We start from the raw sequence: 24,508 nt of genomic DNA on the forward strand, positions 1-24,508 counted from the left end.
GTCTCTCTCCCCAACATAAACTAAGCCAATAAGACACTACGTCACCCACTTTGTCTCTCTAATACATCCATACTCTTTCCCCAGATATTTACTGTAATGATATTTTCCACAATATAGTACTTTACAGTAGAGCCTTGATTTTTAATTATTATGAACAACCAGTTACACTAACCATTTTTCCTGACTTGGAAAAAAGTCACCTAATGAACATTGATGAAAAACAGACATCCACTTCCCATTGCAATGCCTTCAGTGCATTGAAGATTACTGAAGTTCCAGAAAGTGATAGAGAGCAGCATACTGCAATGTATATGCCATGCCCGTTGTAATTTTGAGATGTTCAATTTTATGAACTTCTCAATCCCCAATTAGTTTGTAAAATAGGGGTTCTACTGCACTTGGAAAAATAAGTAGTCTATAGAGGGCAGCAAAACTCAGATAATTATGGAGTTGCTCTAGTAACTGTAGATAGATGCTGTAACTGTAAGCCAGTTGATTTCACCCCATGCCTCAGAAGGGCAGGGCATGGGCAGGGCAAGGATGCTTGGTTTTCTGGGAGTAGAAAGTTAACCCTACACTTAATGTGAAGCAGCTGATGAAGACAAGAATCAGACATCAATCTGATATGAAGTGCAATATCTTCCATACACCAACAAATAAGTAGAGTGAATTGATCTACTGAGGGCCCTCAACTTCCACTGATGTCAGTAGGAGTGGAGCATGTACAGCACCTTGTAGGATTGGTGCTTAATCACTTAAGGCCAGATTGTGTATTTACTCACATGAGTAGTCCCACTGACTTCAATAGGACTACTTTTATGAGTAGCTGCTTATCAATGTAAGCAGATCACAATTTAGTCCAGGAATAGTCACAGGTGAATCATGAGCTAAATCCAGACTGCCAGCAGCTTTCAAACAGACCCTGAAATCTTTTTTTATTAACTTTTTAAAATTTTTTTCCCTGGAGTCTGGACCTTGACAAAAACTAATTGACTACCCATGATCTAGTCCTTATGTATTTATCACTACAAAGTCAGCAGAACACTCTAGTAAAGAGAGTAGAGAGCATGGGAAGAGACACTGGATACGGTATAGGGTTCACTGTGCTGTTAAGTTTAGTTATTTAATAAGTTTAAAAATGCTTAATTTAATGTGAGAGGAAGGAGATGTGGATTATATTCCCAGTCCTGCCACTGGCTTGCCATTTGACTTGATTTACTTTGCACCCAGATAATTAGCATGGTAAATATTTGACAAGCCAGAGAGATGGGCAAATCTTTACGGCCACCTCTGGTACACGCAGGGGTGGGCAAACTTTTTGGCCCAAGGGCCACATCTAGGAATAGAAATTGTATGGCAAGCCATAAATGCTCGCAAAATTGGGGTTGGGGTGTGGGAGGGGGTCAGGCTCTGGGTTGAGGCCAGATATGAGGAGCTCAGGGTGTGGGAGGGAGCTCCAGGCTGGGGCAGGGGGAGTAGGGTGCAGGCTCTGGCTGGGGATGCAGGCTCTGGGGTGGGGCTGGGGATGAGGAGGTTGGGGTGTAGGAAGGTGCTCTGGGCTGGGACCAAGGGTTTGGAGGGGGATCAGGGCAGGGGGTTGGGGTGCAGGGAGAGGCTCAGGGGTACAGGCTCTGGGCAGCGCTTACCTCAAGCTGCTCCCAGTAGCAGCAGCCATGTCCCCACTCTGGCTCCTACGTGGAGCTACGGCCAGGCAGCTCTGTGAGCTGCCCCATCTGTAGGCACTGTTCCTGCAGCTCCCATTGGCTGCAGTTCCTAGCTAGTGGGCGCTCCGGGGATGGCGCTTGGGCAGGGACAGCATGCAGAGCAGAGCCCCTGACTGTCCCTACACATAGGAGCCGCAGCAGGGCCATGCTGCCGCTTCCGGAAGCGGTGTGGAGCGGCCCCAGACCCTGCTCCCCTGCTGGAGCGGGGCAAGCCCCAGACCCCGCTCCCTAGGGGGAGCTCAAGGGCCAGCTTAAAACAGCTGGCGGGCTGGATCAGGCCATCGTTTGCCCACCCCTGCCTTAAAGTCTATGAGAAGCAGTGCTTTTTTTTTTAATGCAATGTCACAGGATGTACCTGTCTTATCACACCTCTTCTTGCCAAGTGTGGCACTGCAGTTGCTTCTTGTTTCAGTACTTCTGACTGACTTCAGTAGTGTAGACATAGCATAAGTCAACTTATGCTATGCAACTCCAGCTATGTGAATACCTTAGGTCAAGTTACCACAGGGTCTCGACTGTGGGGGGTCGACAGGAGAAACTCTCCCATCAACTTACCTTACTCTTCTCATTGGGGTAGAGTACAGGGATTGACTGGACAGCGATCTGCTGTCAACTTGGCAGGTCTTCACCAGACCCACTAAATCGACCTCCAGATCAACTGTGCTGATGTGAGCTCTCAATGTAGTAACATCTTCAGTAAAGTGCTACGCTGGTGCAGCTGCGCTGCTGCAGCTTTTTAAGTGTAGAGCTGCCCTAACTCTTGTCTCCTTTCACAGCTCCTTAGTTTTCAGAAACCCATCTTTGTGTGGATAACTTAAAAATCAAGGATTTCAAAAGGTTCCAGAAAATCTAGTGACTTTTTTAAGAAGGATGGACTCCAATGGTGTCTAATTGATTTTTGTTTTTAACTCTTGAGTTACATACTTCAAAATGCATTATAACCAACACAGTACACTGAACATGAAATGTGGGGGAACAGTATTATATGCATGACCAGTAGAAATGCCAGAAGAGTGGCTAGTCTAGTTCTAGTACCTATTTGCCACATTCTGATATCATTACTGAATTTACATAGCATCTCATTCTACTGGCTTTGACGGGATTATTTGTGAAGTAAATTTCTATTCAGCATGAGTAAAGGAATTGGGAAATGGCCCTTCATTGGCCAAAACGGCACACATTTACCATTAAGCATACTCAGGGCTGTCCTTACCCATACGCAAAGTACGCAGTTGCGTAGGGCACCAAATTTCCTGGTGCTCTGCACAGCTGTGTGCTGCTCCAGCCCCTGCTCCGCCTCTTCCCTCTGGCCTCTGCCACTCCACCCCTTCCCCAAAGCCCACACCCTGCTCCATCTCTTCCCACCCCGAGGACTGCAGCAGGGCTGAGCCTGCACTTACCAGTGGCCGGAAGTGCAGCAGCCCAGGCCCAGCTGTGCGGCCAGTGAGTGCTGGGAGGTGGTTCCCCCTGCAGAATAGCTGGGGACGGCCCTGAGCATACTGCTGCATTTTTTGGTTGAAACCATAGAGACTGTGGTCCAAATTTACCTATGCATTTACACAGAGGGGTTGTCTTCACTAAAAAACTTAGGTTGTGTTAGAATACAACCTTGAGGAATTGTATGAATGAAAATGTTAAATGTGACTTCATGGTTAATATAGACAGTAACTGTCTTGTTTGACATCTTCCCAGCTGGTCCAGGGTAGATAACCATAACTAAGCTGACAATGTTAAATATGATATCATGCTAGTTAAGATGACTCCTCAAAGTTGTGCTCTAACACAATCTAATTTTGCAGTGAAGACAAGTCCTTAGAGCCCAATCCTGCACATAACATAATTCATGGGCAGTCCTATTGTCCCTAGCCTGCAGTGCTCCTCCAATTCCTTACAGACCCTTCCCCAAACCTTAAAGGGAGGCAAACTAGGAAAGGCCCCACCCACCAAATCCCACAGTATCCACAAACCTGAATCTGCAGACCTTCTTCCCCATATCTAAGGCCCCATAGACGCTGCCTTGCAGATCACAGCTCCCAATAAAAATGGGGAGTGCATGTGGGTATTACTGCCCAGCCCACACTCCACTGGCCTGGGTTCTGCCAGAGGAGTGCTGTGCCCCACATGTCATGGCTCAGTGAGTCACAAGAGGCTGCCAGGCCAGCAAGGACCTGCTGACTATGACTCCTACACTCCAATGCTTGATTACACTCTCAAGACTTCAGCGCACTACCTACATGTCTGAGACACTTTGAGCTTGGCTCTTAGTCTACAGCCTTAAGCGTTCAGCACCTCACTGTGACCCACCTTCCAAACTACAGCCTCTGGCATGCACACCTGCGCATGAACCCTTCCCCCTGTGAGCTACAGTCCTCATCCCCCAGCATGCAAGGCCCCACCCTCCAAACTACAGTCACCAGTATACAGCACCCCACTACAACCCCCCTTTAGAATCATAGATAATTAGGGTTGGATGAAACCTCAGAAGGTCATCTAGTCCAATCCCCCATCTCAAAACAGGCCCAACGCCAACTAAATCATCCCAGCCAGGGCTTTGTCAAGCCAGGCCTTAAAAACCTCTAAGGATGGAGATTCCACCACCTCCCTAGGTAACCCATTCCAGTGCTCCACCACCCTCCTAGTGAAATAATGTTTCCTAATCTCCAACCTAGATCTCCCCCACTGCAACTTGAGACCATTGCTCCTTGTTCTGTCATCTGCCCCGACTGAGAACAGCTGAGCTCCATCCTCTTTGGACCCCCCCCCTCAGGTAATTGAAGACTGCTATCAAATCCACCCTTACTCTTCTCTAGACTGAAAAATCCCAGTTCCCTCAGCTTCTCTTCATAAGTCAAGTGCCCCAGCCCCCGAATAATTTTTGTTGCCCTTTGCTGGACTCTCCAATTTGTCCACATCCTTTCTGTGGTGGGGGCAAAACTGGACACAATACTCCAGCTGTGACCTCACCCCTGCCATTCCAAAGTACAGCCCACCATGCACTGCTCCGCTGCTCTCCAAAATAAGGCCCCAGCACTACACATTGATCTGCCCTGGCTCCTCCCCACTCCAATTACGTCTCCTGATATAACTCCACCCCCACCCCCTACAACTCCCAGCATGTGAAGCGAGGCATTTAAAATTATGTACTACAACTCCCAGCATGCAAACCCCCTCCTCCGCCCCCTCCCCCCCGGCGCAATGCATGCCGGGCCCGGAGCTGGACTGGGCGCTCTCAGCCGGCTAGATTCCACGTGGTGCGTTAGTCGCTGCTGCTGGGGAGGTGTCGCTGTGAGAGCGGCTTGCGACGCTTTTTCAACAGTGCGGTGAAGCCGGGCTGCCGTATTCCGGGCGAAATACCGGCTGTTGTGCCGTTGCCTGGCTGAGGCGGGGAGGGAGCGGCAGGAGACGGGGCGAGAGAGGGGAAGGAGCAGCCCTCGCGCCCGCCGGCTTCCCCCTGGATGGTCCGTATCGCTGGTGCGGGGCCTCCTCCTCCCTGGTCCCGGCGGCGCGGCGGGCTGTGAGGCGGCCGGTCCCGGCGGCGGGCGCTGAAGATGGACTATGACTTCAAGGTGAAGCTGACCGGGGAGCGCGAGCGGGTGGAGGACCTGTTCGAGTACGAGGGCTGCAAGGTCGGGAGAGGCACCTACGGGCACGTCTACAAAGCCAAGCGGAAAGACGGGTGAGTGAGGAGGGGGCTCCCCGTGGGTCAGCCCCGGCCCCCTGGTTCGTGTCATTCCCCCGGGCCGTGCCTGCCGCCCCCAGCCCGCCTCCTGCTGGCCTTCCTGCCCCGGCCCTGATGCCTTATTAACTCCCGGCCTTTTGCCCTGTGTCTGAGTCCTGCCCCGTCCTTTCTGCCGGATTACCCCCCTCCCCGCCACATCGTCTGCGTCCTGCCCCGCTCCTGCTGCCGTGTTACCTCCTCCTCTCCACCCTGTGTCTGCGCCCTGCCCCGGCCCTGCTGCCTCATTGACCCCCTCCCCGCCACATCGTCTGCGTCCTGCCCCGCTCCTGCTGCCGTGTTACCTCCCCCTCTCCACCCTGTGTCTGCGCCCTGCCCCGGCCCTGCTGCCTCATTGACCCCCTCCCCGCCACATCGTCTGCGTCCTGCCACGCTCCTGCTGCCGTGTTATCTCCCGCCCTGTTTCTGCGCACTGCCCTGGCCTTGCTGTCGTGTTACCCCTCCGCGTCTCCGGCCTGCCGCCTCATTGACCCCCGCCGCATTCTTGTGCCTTGTCTCGTCCCTACTGCCATATTATCCCCCTGCTGCCACCTCCCCAGTGTCTGTGCCCTGCCTCGTTCCTGTTGCCTCATTGACCCCTGCCACCTCTCCTGTGTCTGTGCCTTTCCCCATCTCTGCTGCTGTATTATTCCCCGCCAACTCTTGTGTGTCTGGAGCCTACCCCCGTCTTTCCTGCCTCATTGCCCCCCTTGTCATCCCATGTGTCTGCACCCTGCCTCTGACATTCCTGCCTTATTGTCCCCTGTCACCTCCCCGTCCCTGTACTGGCTACCTCACCCCCACCCCCATCGCCTTCCCCTGGCTATGTCAGTGCCCTGCTTCATTGCCCCCCCTTCCATCTGTGTCCTGTCCGAGTCCCATGTTGCCTTTCTGCCCCCAGTTCATTGGACTCCAGTCCAGCTCCCTGAACTGTGCCCTTCCATACACTGTCCTATCACATTTTGCTCCTCTATACCCTTTCCTCCACTGCCTCCAGCCCATGCTGCCTCACTGTCCCTGTCATATTGTCCCCCACACCGATATTCCCTCATGACTTCCATATCCAGTAACCCTCTGTTTGTGTGCCCTATCCCCTCTTCTCTGCCTTGCACCCTTAATATTGTTTCCCCTTGCTCTCTCCCTCTGTGGCTGTATCTCTTTTTCCTTTAGCCTTAACCATCTCCTTGTTTCTTACTCTGTTTGTCTCGATCTGTCATTGTTAGGAACACTCACAGATGAAAATACACTTTCTCCTAACCTTAATGCTGGTGTCTCATGTTAGTACTAGCAGCTTTTGAGTGGAAAATTTTCTTTGGGTGAAAAAAAATCCATATAAACTTTAAGGTCTTTACTTCTGGGTAAATGGCTGTACATTGGAGGGGGTTTGGAGGGGGATCAGGGCAGGGGGTTGGGGTGCAGGGAGAGGCTCAGGGGTGCATTAGAAAAGCCTTAGTCTGCTACCATCTTTTTTGCGGGATTGGATTTAATTTTCATGGTGGGTTTGTGTCTGATTTATTATTGCTAGTCACCATTTTGAGTGTTTTTGCTGGTTGCTCCTATGATTGAAATCTTAGTCTCTGAAGGGTTTTAAAAGATTTTTGAAGATCTATTTTTATGGCCAATTCATAGTACAGTTTTTGGAAGATGGAGGTACAGGAAAATAGAGTGATCTGTAAAAAATTGTTGAAAGAATACATATGGCAAACTATCATTTAGATTTATTAATCCATAGCAAAACATCACTTTTTCAATAGCACAGCAGTAGGAAGTGGGGAGCAGGAGATATGGGAACTGCAGAGCTCAGTATTCTCACTGTTCCCCTAAATTTTAGCAATGTTTGGGTTGTTCCCTTTATCTTAATTCTCATCTCTGATTTTCTCTTTCCCTTCCTCCACCACCTTGGGATAACTTTTTATTAGTCTGTCACTGGTAATTTTCCCATGAATATTATGATGGTGCATTTTAACCATTTAAAATGGCAATGTTTTTATATTCAATAAACTAACTGATAAAAAACTTGCTTGCCAGTTATGGGTGAAAATTTATTAGGCTTGGTTTTATGTACTTGTATCCTCATCTGAATGCTAATGTCATTTAGGGTGACCAGAGAGCAAGTGTGAAAAATCGGGACGAGGGTGAGGGGTAATTGGCACCTATATAAGAAAAAGCCCCAAATATCAGGACTGTCCCTATAAAATCGGGACATCTGGTCATCCTAATGTCATTATTACATAGAGAACTTTATGTAAGGGAAACTGCTTACTCTCTTTAATATTTAATTTTAAAGAGAATTTTAAGCATGCTTAAAACGACCTTGGCATAATCATTACAGTATCTGTTTTGTTTTCTGGTGTGGACCACCTAATACGTTGGTTATTTATTTATTTTTTAGATTAAAAGTCTGATCCTGCAACTCCATATTACTCGCAAAAACAATCCTTTCTTGTGGCATTTGTCTTACTGGACTTTGGAAATAGAGTCTGATCCTCCTGACCCTTATGTCCCTAATCCTCTAAATGTGCACTTGCTTAATGTTACTAAGATGAGTAACTGTTGACTTCAGTAAAGTTAAGCATTAGAGCCTAGGAATACGTGGTGAAAATTTTACTAGAAGATGATTTGGAAACATTCAAATCCAGAAACAATGCAAAATCTTGACAGCTGTAGTGGAAATATAGGTGAAAATTATTTAACAAAGTTTTAATGAAGTGCTGCTCAACTGTGGATGAGGGGAAAGCAGCGGATGTGCTATTTCTGGACTTTAGCAAAGCTTTTGATACAGCCTCCCACAGTATTCTTGCCACCAAGTTAAAGAAGTATGGGCTGGATGAATGGACGGTAAGGTGGATAGAAAACTGGCTAGATGGTCGGGCTCAACGGGTAGTGATCAATGGTTCCATGTCTAGTTGGCAGCCGGTATCAAGTGGAGTGCCCCAAGGGTCGGTGCTGGGGCCGGTTTTGTTCAATATCTTCATTAACGATCTGGAGGATGGTGTGGACTGCACCCTTAGCAAGTTTGCAGATGACACTAAACTGGGAGGAGTGGTTGATACGCTGGAGGGTAGGGACCCTAGACAAATTAGAGGATTGGGCCAAAAGAAATATGATGAGGTTCAACAAGGGCAAGTGCAGAGTCCTGCACTTAGGAGGGAAGAATCCCATGCACTGCTACAGACTAGGGACCGAATGGCTGGGCAGCAGTTCTGCAGAAAAGGACCTAGGGGTTATGGTGGACGAAAAGCTGAATATGAGTCAACAGTGTGCCCTTGTTGCCAAGAAGGCTAATGGCATTTTGGGTTGTATAAGTAGGGGCATTTCCAGCAGATCGAGGGATGTGATCATTCCCCTCTATTCAGCACTGGTGAGGCCTCATTTGGAGTACTGTGTCCAGTTTTGGGCCCCACACTACAAGAAGGATGTGGATAAATTGGAGAGAGTCCAGCGGAGGGCAACAAAAATGATTAGGGGGCTGGAGCACATGACTTATGAGGAGAGGCTGAGGGAAGTGGGATTGTTTAGTCTGCAGAAGAGAAGAATGAGGGGGGATTTGATAGCTGCTTTCAACTACCTGAAAGGGGGTTCCAAAGAGGATGGATCTAGACTGTTCTCAGTGGTAGAAGATGACAGAACAAGGAGTAATGGTCTCAAGTTGCAGAGGGGGAGGTTTAGGTTGGACATTAGGAAAAAGTTTTTCACTAGGAGGGTGGTGAAGAACTGGAATGGGTTACCTAGGGAGGTGGTGGAATCTCCTTCCTTAGAGGTTTTTAAGGTCAGGCTTGACAAAGCCCTGGCTGGGATGATTTAGTTGGGTTTGGTCCTGCTTTGAGCAGGGGGTTGGACTAGATGACCTCCTGAGGTCCCTTCCAACCCTGAGATTCTATGATTCTATGTTTTGGATATGTATTGTTTAGCAAACATTTCTCAAGTTGGTGGTGTGTGTTCTTTTCATTGATATTTTCAAAAGGAATGCCAGTCTGTAGCCTCAAGAACAGAGCCTCAGGTGTTGAAGGGTAATTGTAACTAGCTTCTATGTTTACTTTGGAATTTTTTTTGTAGTCTTTAAGGATATTGGACCTCTGCAGTGATAGGAAATTTAAAATTTGATACTATTTGTGATACATGTTTTAAAAGTAGTATTTTCAGCAGAATCATCAATCTGTGTGATGACATTTAAGAGATTACTGTCTGAAGTTACTGCTGGCTGTAATATCATTTGTCTAATTACATTTGTCCTGAAATATGACTCAGAATAAATGTGCATTTAAAAAAAAGTCTAGCTAATTTTATTCAAACATGATCTTTAAAAGAGGATTTTCTTCGTGACTGTTTATACTTTGAAATTCTCAGTCCTCAGAAGAAAAATATAAAGGTATTTGACGTATTGCTTTATACATTTTTCCTCCCTTCTCCCTCTCAAAAAAAAAAAAAAAAGCACCTTTGAAGTGGCTCATTGATTTGGTTTAGTTGCCTATCACATGGTACAATTATAAATATTCAAACCAATGTGTAATCGGTGTTCTTCTTTGCTGGGATTCGGGAGAGGCAGGGATTAATTTAAATATGAAATATGACTTTTGTTGTATTAACTTAATAAAAGGAACATTGTTTTACTGGCATAAATGTGCAATTGTAAGAATCTCAGTATTTTTAACTCTGGGCATTTTCTGAAACTAAGAAAACTAAATATTTGGGAACAGATTTTTTTTTTTAGATGTCTTAAGTTCTCTGCATATGGATGCCCAGTATTTTCACGAGTAAGTACTTTATAAAAACAGCAGGAACACATTAAACAGAACTAATTTTAATAAGCCAACATATGATACTATACATTTGAAGGCTCTGGCTGGATTTTTTTACATCAGTCTGGTAGTAGCAATAATAATCTGTTATATTTAGGGCACCTTTCTTCTAAAATGCTATGACAGTTGCTTCACCAATCATTCTCACTGACCGCTTTCACAGTCACCTCTGAGGTGAAATATAACGGTTTAAACAGCAATATATCTCAACCATAGGAAAGGAATTATAAAATAAAAATCTAGTTGGATCTGGGTCAAGGGAATATTTTTTTGGTAGGCAGAATGTAATAACCTTGGTGTCCTAACGAAATGCTGAACTTTTCTACTCTCTGAAAAGTGTCATGGGCTCTCTAGTGACTTGATAAGGTCATGTTAGGTTTTATGCCACATCCCAGAGACAGCTACTCCAGCTGTGCTTTGCCCTCTGGTATAATGTGTGAGGGCTTTTGTTCAGGACTGAGTCAGTCAAGAGATTATCATTTACCGAATCACCAGCATCTAATTCCATGGAGGTTTGTTACATAAGTACTGACACAACCTGAACCTGCTTAGTTTGAGATCATCTGAATAACAGTCTATGGTGGTACAGCCAGAATTCCAAATATGCCATGGAATCCATTGTCTGCTGCAAAATTGTACTCAGAATTTAAATTTTTCATATTAAAAAATAAGTTTGCAGCCTTCATGGCTGCAAGGACTCTTCTGAATATAAACCAAAACAGGGTTGTCTTCCTGAATTTTTGAAGCTACAAACAGTTGCAAGGCAAGTGTGAACTGTCCCAATTATGTTTTTGTTAACTCTGAAATCCAGTGATAGCAATTCAAATGTAAATATTAATTGTTTCTCTGTTAAGACATTAGCAGAAATATCAAAATAACATGTTATTTGTAACTGTTTAAATTACAAATATTGGGATGGGAGGCATGGGGGCATTTGATTGCTAAATTGGGGATCAAACTTCAAGACACCAAAATTTTAAACTTCATAAATTAGGTATAATCTGGTACGAAGTACATAGGAAGCGATGCAGGCTCCTCCTTTTCCAAAAGTGTTCCTAGTTCCTAATAAACCTAAATCCCTCCTCCAAACACCACCATCTCATCCACACATTGAGAGAGGCAGAACTGCAGGGTATGTGGCCCGGTGCGTGTAACTGGAAGTATTTGAGAGAATGCTTCCATGGGGGTCCTGGACTTTAAGCCCTTTCCTAACTGCCTGAATTTGGTGTCTAGGACCTCTCTTCTGCCTTTCCCCATGTCACTGTTACCTATGTTTACCATGACCACCAATCCTCCCCAGCGTTGCATATCTGTCTAGATGTTTCAAGAGGTCCACAGTCTTTGCACCTGGTAGGCAATTCACCATGCAGTTCTCCTGGTTATCACAAACCCAACTATCTATATTTCTAATAATCAAATCCCCCGTTATTACTGCCTGTCTCTTCCTAATAACTGGGGTTCCCTCCCTCGGACAGGTATTTTCAGTGTGAGAGGTTACCGTGACATCATCTGGAAGGAGGGTTCCAACTACGGAATTGCTTTCCTCTGCGCCAGCTTGATGTTCTCTTTCCTTAAGGCTTTCATCCTCCTGAACTCCTGCAATTCAGCTACTCTGGTCTCAAGAGCCCGTACTCAGACTCTGAGGGTCATGAGCTACTTGCCCCAAATGAACTCATGTCCACAAGGCAGAAAATCATACATTCTGCATTTAGAGCAATAAACTGGTTAGCCCTCATTCTGCTGCTGGAATTCTGCCTGCTTGAATTAAACTCTGTTTTTCCCCTCCTTTTCCTCAATTTTTTTAGGCGCTTATAGTATATGTATGTCTCTCTCAGGACCCTGAAAATTTCTGAAAGCCTATTCTGTGTGGCAAGGCACAATTATGTTTATGTAGCACTTAGTGAAAATGTTTCTAAATAATCAATTTACAAAGAGAAAATTTGTTTATGATTAGAGTAAGAATAGAAAACTATGAAGTATAGCCATTAGGCTACATGTAGTAATTACCTATTTAAGTGTAACAGCAATGAAATCCATTGAAGGCAGTCTTGAAATAAAGCAAAAACTGCTTTCTTTATTCCTCTCTTTTTGGGGAAGAGAGATATATGTGGTGAGTGGAGTTAAGCAACCTAATATTTTCTTAATCATTGTTCTAAGTTAGGACTTGCCATGCTACTCTCTCCCTCCCCCTCCCCGAACAAAGATTGTTGTTTTGTAATAAAGTTTCAGCAGCTATAACTTCCAGCATGATTTAGGTGTCATTTATCTTAGGGGTGTTAACTAAAGTTGAAAAGAGAGTATCTCATCTGGGTACATCAGACTTTGAAAATATTACCAATTGTTTCCTGTCACCCAATCAAATCCAATATAAAACTTCTTCATGGAGGTCTGTAAGAATTGCATAAGGAATGAGATGGTGAATAATATGAAGTATTTCTTATTATTTGTATAAACCAATGGTTTGGCCTCATTTGTAATACTGTGTGCAGTAGTAGCCATCCCATCTCAAAAAGGATATTGGGGAACTAGAGGGAGTGCAGAGAAGAGCAGGAATGTTGGAAGGCATGGAAAAAAAACCTCTTGTATAAAAGAGTGAAAAGATTGAGATTGTTTACCATTAGAAAAGTGATGAATGAGGGGACATAATAAAAATGAATGAATGATGTAGAGAAGGTTACTTGTCCTCACTGCCATAAATTTGCTCCTTATTTCCAGTCTGAATTTGTTTAGCTTAATCTTCCAGCTGTACCAGGAAGGTGAAGATTTATTTTGAAGTATAATTGTTAATGGCAATGAACAAGTATTTTTACACAAACTGCTAGAAAAGAGGTTGATTTTTCAGTTAGATGCTTCACACACAGCATCTGTAATTGCTGAACTGGAGCAGTTGAGGCTCCGCAAATTACAAATTGCAAACAATGCATGGAAGTTACAAAGTCAGCAGGCAAACCTGCAGCATTTATAACTCCTGTGAGTTAGGAGTGAGTTAGGATCCTAGTATATTTCATGGAGCCCTCTGCTCTCCGGTAAGAGGCTGTGCTCATGATATACTTCTTCCTCACATCCTCTCACCCCATTTATTCTGTTTACAGGGTTTTTTTTTTTTTTTTTTTTTCAAGGAGGGTCCAAAGGCACTCTCTCTGGATTAGTCTGATCCTCTCTAGAAACTTGCTTACAGCCTAGCTTCCTTACCAAGAATTTGTATCTTTGTCCCTCGTGTGGTTCATTTTGGCCTTTTTGGTTTGTTGTCCCAGAGGAGTACAGCAGTACGTTTGAATATTACTTCTGGACTAGGGAGTTTTTTTAAAACTAGAGTTTAATAAAACTGGGTATCCAAGAAACATGGCTTTTTCAGTCCCTGTTGCTGTTGAGTCCTTTTGGAACACCCCAAACTCTGCTGCTGCAGTCACACCCCATTCTCTGGGGCTGTTTCCTTTGACCTCCTCAGATGACCTTCAGCCCTTGAGATGGAGGGACACAAACATAGTCCTGTCATTCCACTATGAATGCTTCATGTATAGGTGAAGAGACTGTTGATGCAGCTTGTTCCTGGTTTGAAGTTCATGATCAAGGCCTTCATCTGGTAATGGAAGCCAGCATAGAGAGAGGAGTACGGGGATGATGTGTTCAACAAGAGCCTCAAGTACCCATTTTTACTTTATGTTCCAGATGCATTAAGTTGAGTAATCTAGTCTGGAAGTGACAGATGCATTGACCACAGTGACCAGATTCTCCTGTGGGAAATAATAGACAAAGTTTGCTAGGAAGACATCAACAATCCCCTTGTTGCTGCCTGGTATTCTAGGTCAAGTGATAGATGAGCATTCTATTTCATTAACAGGGGTTTGGTGTATTCTTGTTCTTTATACTTCAAAATCTACTAAAGGTTGCTCTCTAAACTTTTATTTAATAATTTAGAGTTTTGTTGATCTGATGGTGGGAATATTGTAACAGATGCAGTTCTTGAACATTGGCTTTTGTTTCATATGATTTTTTTTAATCACCATCCTGATTGTGTATAAAACAACTTTTTGGGGCACTGTGATGTGGAGATGTATTTGTCAAGGCCAAAGTACACAACTGTAACCGTGGTTAAGCAGTTTAGTGCTTCTACAGCTTAGTAGCAGAGAAGGTAGCGACCATCAAACTCCAGCATGTGTTGTGACATCAGCTGACATCCTGGATGCCTCACATATGGGGCAGGGCACAGCACAGAGACCGCTCTATTGGCAAGAAAAATATCTCCTTATGACCACGGACACTTGCAGGATCTCCACTCTTGTACTGCTTAAACTTCTCTGCAGCTTTTGGCACAGTAGACCACAAGATGCTGCTAACCCACCTATATGATTTAGCAGGAGTAGATGGCCCAGTCCTACAGTGGATCCAATTGGCTCTTTCCAGAAGAACTCAAAGTAGTGTTGGGTAGTAGCTCCTCTCTGAAGGCTCTCATCTGTGGGATCCTGTAGGGATCCATACTATCCCTATTTCTCTTCAATAGCTATATAAGACCACTGTGAAAGTGAGACTCCATAAGCTCTGCTGCCAACAGTATGCTGGTGATTCTCGACTGATGCAACCACAGCCACTATTAAAATGTCAGAATGCTTATAAGAAATCAAGCTGAATTTGGGCAAGACTGAAGTGATGCTGATTGGAAAGAGGAAATGCTTTGACGAACTAGCTGAGATGTCTCCAACTTCCACTGAAGGCATACAACTCCCAATTGTCAAAGTGGTGTGAAGCCTCGAGGTCCTGTTTGACACTCCTCACTAAGTGTAAGTGACCAGGTAGCATCAATATCTATTAAAAATGCCTTTTTTCCATCACCAGGTTGCTAGGAAACCTTGCTCCTTCCTCTCATTGAGGAGCGAGCCTCGGTGATCCATGTGTTCATCATCTATGGAAATTAGCTGTATCTGAAGCTGAATGTAAGGACGAAGCACAGGCTTCAGCTGATAGAGGATGCAAATGCCCACCTTCTCCATGGTTTATGCTGCTGAGAGCATATGAGGCCTATGCTCAAGTTCCTCCACTGGCTCCCAGTCAGCTTTTGTTACTAGTTTAAGGCTTTGGTTTTAGTTGTCAGAGCAATTAATGGATCCAGCCCCAGCTACATCAAAGATAGAATTTTGATTTATGAACCTCTGCAACAGCTGTGCTCCTCTAGGATGATGCAGTTTTTAAAGCCCAGGACAAAACTCCCGAGAGCTGGGGATAAAACTTTCTCAGGTGAGGGAACTGTGGCTTTGGAAGAAACTTCCAGAGGCGTTCAGGTGAATCCAGTGTCTGACAATCTTCAGGAAATGCTGCAAAATCTCTTTGAAAAAGCCTTTCTACAATAAGAATGACACTCCCTTCTACCCAATAAATCCCTACCAACCTTCACACACACACACACACACACACACCCCAGCTACAAAATTAAAAATAAGCCCTATCCCAAACAGATACTTTTCCTTTGTAAGGGTAAAATGACAGAGACTCCAGGAAATCTACTGGGAACTTGACTGTTGCTATTGAATTTATGTGGAAGTTGCTCAGCCACTGCAATGAATGGCGGTATAAAATGCAAAGATAGATCATTGTAGAGGTAGAGAAGATCTTCTGGAAAGACCAGATGTATCAAAAAATGAGGTAGAAGAATAGCTATAACTCTAGCAGGCTCAGGGCTTGCCATCCCTAATCCTTCTATTTGGTATAATCAAAAGTGCAGTACGTATTTATGGTATTTTGGAAAACAAAGTTAGCTTCCAAATTCTTGGCTCCAGAATCAGAGCACTAAATTAGATTGTGATGAGCACTGGAAAGCAGGATCATGAGTATCAAGTATCTTGTCTACTGCAAATATTGGAGAGTTAATAACTCGTTTGAAAACCATCTAAGCTAAATATGAATTAGGCTAATGTGCCAGCATTCGGGTGACATTACATTAGCAATACAAAGTGTAACTTTTAAGTTCTGTGCATACAAGAAGATGGGACCTCACTTGTACAAACCCCAGGCAAAGAAACTTCCGGACCACATTAAGTCGTATAATCTTGCACTCTAGCAATGTCTGACTAGCACCAGTTTTTTGCACTTTTCTTTAAGTGTTGTATGTGAGCCATGTGCACAGTAGGAAAACGAACCAGTGTTGGCAATATTTTTTTTTAGCAGTAGTTTCCTCCTTTTGAAAAACAAACAAACAAGTAAATGCTAATGTTAGTTAAAGAAACCCCTATGACAACCCAGTTCCTGTTTCTCTGTCCCCTTTGGGTGTATTGGTTTGGGGGGGCAGACACCCACAGCCCCTCCCCCCCACAGTGCACCTGCAGCGCCCCCTGAGCCAATAGACCTGAACCACCACTCTCCTCAGAGCCCAGCTGCAAAGCCCCTGACTTGCCCAGTCACCTGCCCTCTCCACCACCCAGGGATCCAGAGGGAGAAAGAGCCTGATGTTTGGTCCCAGATTTGCACAGAGTTTCTTGCGGGTGCTACCCTCTCCTTCCCTCAGGGCATGCTGGGAACTGCAGCTGCCAGGAACCCTCTAGCTCCCTCTCCCTCCCCCCAGCAGTGTCTTCTGTGTGCCAGCTGGGGTCTGCTGAGTGCAGTGGCCCCTAGTGGTTGCTAGCAGCACTGCAGCCCATTTCTGTGAGGGAAAGGAAATTCTGCATGGACAACATTCATTTCTGCAAAAAATTTTATTGCACAGAATTCCCCCAAGAGTATTCTTTCTACTTCGTGCAAAGCAGTTACCCTGGATGTTTATGGTGCTATGTAGTGTGGCATTGAGGAATTTACTCTCCTCCAACTGGAAGGCAGGTGTGAATTCTCTCAGAATTTGACCTAGTTCTGTATTGGAGACCACAATCTATGGTGTCATGGGTATGCTGTGGGCAGGCATTATATGCTATTTTGGGTCTTTTATTGAGCAGTATGCTTTGCAGGAGGTTATACTGGGCTACCGGAATCCTAATAGCAGGTTTTAGTTAAGCTCTGGGAAGTGTGGCCTCAGTCAGGGCTGTTTAAGAGGTTAGCAAAGTAGGCTTTAGATAGGGATTTTGAAGTTAGGGATCTGCTGTGGAGGGGTGGGAGATGGGTAGAGGATGGAGATTTGTCACTGAGTCTGAGTGTCAAAAACAAAAATCACAATTAAGGTATGGCAAAGTGAGTCCTAGTATTACAAGAGTGTGGGGAGGGTGGGATTTGCCCAGTCAACTTATCTATTTGCTTAGGGATTGTAAATAGATTGGTGGGGAGGGATAGCTCAGTGGTTTGAGCATTGCCCTGCTAAACCCATGGTTGTGAGTTCAATCCTTGAGGGGGCCACTTAGGGATCTGGGGCAAAAATTGGTTCTGCTAGTGAAGGCAGGGGGCTGGACTCAATGAACCTTTCAAGGTCCCTTCCAGTTTTAGGAGATTGGTATATCTCCAATTATTACCTAGCGCAGAGGTCTGCTGATGTGAGGCCACTCTTTCTTCATGGGGAAGAGTTACTTCTGAAAAAGAAACTTCAATTCATGGTGGTGATGAAGAGGACGTATTGAGGTTCCTGTAGTGAATTGGGATCTCATTTATTCAGGACTGGAATGGCTACATCCACAGCAGAACTTGGAAAAGGAGCTGTGATAAATGAAGGGAGGGAAGGTAGCTCCTTTTTATGGATGCCCAGCCAGCCAGTAGCTATAAAATCCTTCTTAGTAGCTGTTCTCTAATTGCTCTATCTGTAAAGGGTTAAAAAGTCTCACTGCTATGCATAGGTAAAAGGAAGTGAGTGGGCACCTGGCCAAAAGAGCCAATGGGAAGGCTAGAACTTTTAAAAATTGAAAAAAGACTCCCCTTTTGTCTGCCTGTGGGGGTCTACCAGAGAGAGGGGATAGGGCAGAGTTATGCTGTGAGAAGCTTGGGTCCAAGTATGAAAAATCCTCAGTATCATACTTGGAAACTACTCATTTAAACCCCATTTATGTAAGTAGATCAGGAAATGTCTAGGAAGATGCGATTAGGTTTATCTCTCTTAATTTCTTTATGGCTTGTGGACTCCTCAGTGCTAACCTCAAGTGCTTTTGTTTTGCTTGTAACCTTTAAGCTGGACCTCAAGAAAGCTATTCTTGATGCTTAATCCTTGTAGTTACGTTTTTTTTCTTAATCTAGCAAAAGCTTAAGTTCCCGGGTGTATTTTTTTTATTAATAACATTTACCCTTTTTAAGAACAGAATTGTTTTTTTGTCTTAAGAGGTTTGTGCACATGGTATTTAATTAGCTGGTGGCAACAGCTGATTTTTTTTTCTTTTCCCCTCAGCTCTTCCCTGGAATAAGGGTGAAAGGGCTTGAGGGTACCCCACAGGAAGGAATTCCAAAGTGTGCCTTCCTGGGCTCTCAAAGGAGTTCTGCATTTGGGTAGTGGCAGCATCTACCAATCCAAGGTCGAAAGAAGCTGTAACCTTGGGAGTTTAATACAAGCCTGGAGTGGCAGGTAATTAATTTTTAGAGTCCTTGTGGGCCCCCACCTTTGGCACTCGAAAAGCCAGAGTGGGGAATCAGCCTTGACAGGAGCTAATTGGATTCTATCAGTCGTGGCATCTGAATGCATACAAGAGTATGGAGACCACTGTTTGGGATGATTCAGTGGTATAAGTGTGCTAAACTTTTCCTGTTTGTGCCTCCATTGAGGTTCAAGAGGATGGGATACAGGCGTTGGCATCTGGATGTACGGGCATAGTATTGTGTATTTGGCTCAGTCAGTTAGCCACTTACCCTAGGATGTTCACAGCTAGGCCTTCGTGGTGAGGCAGCTCTAAATTGGTATGGATGGAGGGACACTCTTGGGGGCGGGATTAGTGGATACCCTTTCATGTTTGGCCAGGGACACATGAATGGATCATTGTATCCATGGGGGCAAACTATTTGCAGATTTAGTAAAAGGGTGGAGTAAAGGAGTAGGTCAAAGATTAGAGGTAGAACCAGGTCCTTCTTTGCAGGAGTAACTGTAACTTGGTTTTTGGTTTGGCAGGGAAGCTGCCTGATCTCTGTGCATGGACAAGGCCAAGAGAGAGGTAAAGCAGCTGGTGGCTAAATTATGTGAGCAGGAAACATTGCTTGTTGATCATGAAATTGCATACTCCCTACCTGAGTAATTCAGGGAAGAGGTGGTACACTTCTCTGACAGGGGAGTGGATATGACTTCTAACCATTGTTAGGGAAGGCAGAATTAAACTGGGAATCTGGCAGGGTGAGGAGAAGCAGCCAAGCAAATTGTTGGTGTCGCCTGATGGCAGGTGCCCAGTTCAGGTAATTGTTCAATAGGGGGTTCAGTTCCCAAATAAATTGGAAGTGGAGAAAGCATTGGGAAAAAGGTATGTTCTGAAGAAGGTGGAGAGTGGCATTGGAATGCCTAATGTCTGGTACAGTGAGGAGACAACTCCCTCTTCCCCACCACCTTTATCTAATGAGAGGGGAGGGTGGTGGGGTCCCAGCAATAGTGCTAGTCCCAGGTGGAATGGAGACTGAGGGGTGGGTGGTAGGGGCTGAGACAGCCCTCTACCAGTTGGAATGGATTATAAAGGAAAGGCCACCTGCAATGGACAAGTTATTGCTGGTTATTTCCCATGTGTTAGAGTTGTGGCCTAGTTAAAACACATTCCTGGCATTTTGTCTGTCTTCCTGCAGTGCAATAACTGTTCTGTGAAATTGGTATTTAGTGATATTCCTACAAAAAAAAGCCCCGATCTTTAGGTAAAAGATATCCACTCTAGCATAGGTAAAGAGAACAGATGAGTTCTAAATCTCAGCATAAAAGTGAAAATGTTATTTTTAACAATTTATGGAATACATAATTTGCTGCTGTTGTATAGAGTGTTCAAGCTGAGAGATTCGCAGAGTAAAATTATTCTAGAGGCTTGAAATTGCAGCTCTGTGATCAGTTGTTGTTGCTCAGAAGAACTATTAAGCTGAAGGCTTCTACCCACACGTCTTCTGAACAATCTCATAAATTGGTGGCCATCTGCCGAAATTAATTGAAAGGTAGAAATAAATCTTGTCATTTTAGAGCACATTAGTTAGAACTTGGAATACAGTGGCTAAGGGAGGAAGTTACTTTTCAGCAGAGTTGACATGTTGCAAATATAATGTGCTATATTGCACTACACTGCCAATCTAACTCAGTTTTAAAAGTGAACTTCTTATGGTAGTTTTAGCAGACTTATTTGGAAACTAATAAAATTAAAGCCACAATTAGTCCTGTTTTGTTCTTGTATTTTATAGATATCTAATTTTGCATGCACTGACTTGTCTTTATATACACAGCCACTAATAAAATGACCAAATGCTACCCTCTTTGCCAATTTAATTTGCAGTTTTATAATGGCTCTGGATAAAACACTCCAGCTATGAATTTGTTCCCTTTGAGAAATGTTGAAGAGTTTGAATGGTGAGGCCATTATCGGACAGTCATTAAATATAAACTACAGGAAGAAATACCGTAACATCTATTTATGCAAATATATTCAATGTTGTGGATCAATGGACCATTTAATATTCTTGACTATGTTCTGTCCATTTAGTTTGTGTTTTGGTGAAGGCATTTAGTCTTCTGTTTTATCCAAATTTTCCCTCCATGTCTTTTAAGATGTTGAAACCTGAACTTTGCCATATTGCTGTCTTAAAGTGAAGTACTTTGCACTTCCAAGCAAGTGACTAATTGTTAGGTTTCCAGACTTAGGGTATATCCACACAGGGGTAAAAGAGCTGTGGCTGGCCTGGGTCAGCTGACCCAGGCTTACATGGTTAAAAATTGCTGTGAGGATCTTTCCAGCCTGAGCTCTGGCAGCCTCCACCCTCGCAGGGTCCCAGCTGAACACATGCACAACATTTTTTGAGCTCTGTAGCCCAAACACCACAAGTGTGGTCAGCTGACCTTGGCCAGACGCGTGTGTGTGTGTGTGGTTTTTTCTGTTTTTGTTTTTTTATCCTTATGTAGATATTCTGTCTGTCTGTGTCTCTCTCTCACTCAGCTAGCAGGCTGTCATGGGGTGCTCCGCTCACTTATAGTTTGGCATTTCCTCTTGTCTGGTCTGGGGATTAGCTCATCAGGTCGACGTCCCTTCCTGCTTTTGCATGCCACCACTCTGTCTGTCTGCGTCTCTCTCTTTGATGTGCAGCCTCCTCCGCCCCCCCATTCCAAGAACTGGAGTGTCCTCTTCATGACTCAGCCCAGGTCACTCAGCGTGTCTTTCTCGCCCCCCCACCCCCAGGGGATTTATCAAAATCTTTCCTTTAGCAGTCCCATTCACTGCCTCAGGTGCCACTCCTTCAATGGCTGGTCGGGGAATGCAGGCTCACAAGACAGTGCACCAGCGCTGTTAGCTACGCCCCTCGTGGAGGTAGTTTTTTTTAGAGTGCTGGGAGAGTGCTGCGACCACACAAGCCATGTTAAAGCGCTGCCACGGCAGCCCTTTATGTTGCCAGTGTAGAGTAGCCCCTTAGTTAAATTGGTTTGTATAACTTATAGTATTAAGGAAGTCCAGAGTACAAAAATGGCACCACCTTTTGCCCCCTGGTGTGTAGCTATCTTTTTTTCCTCTCTTTCAGGGTTTTGCAGCCCTAGAAACAGCCAGTTATGTCTAAGCTATGGCTCAGAGTCTGAGAATACTCTTACACGTTTGAAACCGTATATGCCTTTGAGAAATTTTGCTGATTGTACCAGAAGTATGAGTGTAGTAAACTATGCCCTCAGTGATACCTTTGCAACCTCATTGTCTTTGATGTCTTTGCACAGGTGTAATTAGCTTTAATTCCAACTTTACAAACAGCTGTGATACATAAGAAGGTACAGATTATGTTAGTGATGTAAAAGTCCACTGTTTTGACAGTTTGGGAGTTGCCTTAAAGTGTGGTTGTACTCCGAAAAATAGCATAATCTTTACACAGAGAACCATCTACTGGTTATCTGGCCATATCTGCTTACATTAGTGAATAAAGTAAGACTTCTACTTTTTTTCTTTAACTGCAGTTAGCTGTGTCATCTGTGCAATATGAGACTGAGCCAGATTCTGTTCCTTCTTATGTATCACAGTTGTTTACAAATGTCCAGTTAGAACTAGTTATACTTGTGCAGACTCATTCAATACAGTGAGATTGCAGAGGTATTACTGAGGGCAAAATTTGAAGACACTGGGGTTGCAAGAAGTGTGACGATAGAATTTGTCTTACAGAACCTGTTTGTGATATCTATTAAGGAAGGTAGCTTAATTCTGAGCTTACAGTATGTTTGCTATGCTAGCAGATATGCCAACAGCCAGAAAGATTTTTTTTTAAAATTTTTCCATTCCAAGACATTTGGGATGAATCTCTCTTCCTGCAAGTATCCTAGGTGGTTATTAAGACTTGGCTTGGCCACACCCCTTGGCCATTGCAAAATTCAGATCTGGCAGAGTGAGATGGATAAGACAGGAGTGATAAACTGGAAGAACAGTTTAACACTTTTTTTAAAGGTGGTGGATATGGTGCAGCGGGGAGACATGTAGCCTCAAACAATCATTCGCCTACTTTCTCACCAGAGCGTTATCTCCAGGAATATTGCATAAAGTAATCTAGAACTACAATGTCTGTGGAAGTGACTAATTGGAGAAAGGATGCATTGTAAATCCACCCCCCCCTCACATAGTAATAGTACTGAATTCAGGGTAAGAAGGTGATATCCCCTTTTTTGTATGTGCTCTGGTGAAGCAGGGCTAACGCTGTCACAAGCTGAATGTAACGTCTATACCAGGTGTCGGCAACCTTTCAGAGGTGGTGTGCTGAGTCTTCATTTATTCACTCTAATTTAAGGTTTTCCGTGCCAGTAATACATTTTAACGTTTTTAGAAGGTCTCTTTTTATAAGTCTATAATATATAACTAAACTATTGTTGTATGTAAAGTAAAGTTTTTTAAAAATGTTTAAGAAGCTTCATTTAAAATTAAATTAAAATGCAGAGCCCTCCGGACCAGTGGCCAGGACCCGGGCAGTGTGAGTGCCACTGAAAATCAGCTCACGTGCCGCAAGTTACCTACCCCTGGTCTGTACAGAGAAGAGTAGAATTGTCACTTCAGACAAAGTGATATTTTTTTAAATAGCTGGAATGTTAGAGAAAACTTGCCTCTCTTATTTTTCTCTATGCAGCTCTAACTCCTCCAACTCCCCCCACCCCATCCTGGAGACTATCCAATTACTGGCAAAAGTTCACTGTATCCCTTCCGTCCCTGCGCACCACACATAATCTTCCTTTCTTTCTCAGCTGAACTAAGAGGAGTGGGAAATTATTTCCATCCTTGGGTTTCTGGTAATACTAACCATGCAGGAGTTCTAATGTGAAAGTAGTTGACTTTTTAGATTTTTAACTAGTGCATCCAGTGTTTGGTTTTTCTAACTCATTGCTCTCAAAACTTCTTCACGTTATCAGGTGTTCGTCTAACAACATCTTAAGATACACTTTTTGCTGAATCTTAGACAAACTTCAAAGGGCTAAGTGTTCCGACAGTATGGTGGTGAGGGTTGTATATAGATGGCTGTTATATCTGAGTGCACTTCGTACATGCTTACTCGCAAATATAACTTTTTTACATCCCTTTTGGGGAAAGAGAGAGACCATGTGGGTCCCCTGCCCTTGGGAGCAGCAGTGAGGTTTCCTGACCCTGACCCGCTGGGGATGGAAGTGGTTGGGAGCACAGTTTTGGCAGGCTTTTTAAAAATCCTCATTAGGCTGAGTTGGGTGCAATGGGAGGGCAGTTGTGGGTAAATCAGGGCTATGAAGTAGATTGACAGAAGGGCAGAGGAGAATGGAGGAGGGGGTAGTTATGAGGGTTGTAAGTATGGAGAAATTGTACAGTAACTGACTGCTTATATTCATCTCTTTAATTTGCAAGCCCTTTAGCACAGGGATGCCTAATGCTTTGTTAGAACACCTCTACCTCGATATAACGCTGTCCTTGGGAGCCAAAAAATCTTACCGCGTTATAGGTGAAACCATGTTATATTGAACTTGCTTTGATCCACTGGAGTGCACAGTGTCCTCCTCCCCCCCCACACACTGATTTACCACATTATATCCAAATTCATGTTATTGGGTGGCGTATATCAAGGTAGCGGTGTATAGTGTCTGGCACAATGGGAGTCCATTCTTGATTGAGATAATTTGTAATAAACATTACTAAAAGTGAACCAAACTTAAAATTATGCAGTATTAGCTTTCTGAGTCTGCATAAAACTAGAAGCAATAACTTTGAGGATATTGTCCCAGTCTTTTTTTT

General features: G+C 44.3%; 1 protein-coding gene across 3 annotated transcripts in view; it reads left to right on the forward strand.

The window, feature by feature from the left end:
- Positions 1-24,508, forward strand: part of CDK8 (cyclin dependent kinase 8) — a 183,330-nt gene that overhangs the window by 9,758 nt on the left and 149,064 nt on the right. The window contains exon 1 of one of the 3 annotated variants that reach the window (XM_039531606.1): positions 4,907-5,400. The exons of 1 other annotated variant lie outside the window; for it this stretch is intronic. In XM_039531606.1, the coding sequence (XP_039387540.1) occupies positions 5,273-5,400 (128 nt within the window). In that variant the 5' untranslated portion in view covers positions 4,907-5,272. Of the gene's footprint in view, positions 1-4,906; positions 5,401-24,508 lie in introns of those variants that run through there. One more of the 3 variants, XM_039531599.1, reaches the window with a different exon arrangement.

This window comes from Mauremys reevesii, linkage group 1, assembly GCF_016161935.1.
Source record: "Mauremys reevesii isolate NIE-2019 linkage group 1, ASM1616193v1, whole genome shotgun sequence".
NCBI classification, from domain to species: Eukaryota; Metazoa; Chordata; order Testudines; family Geoemydidae; genus Mauremys; species Mauremys reevesii.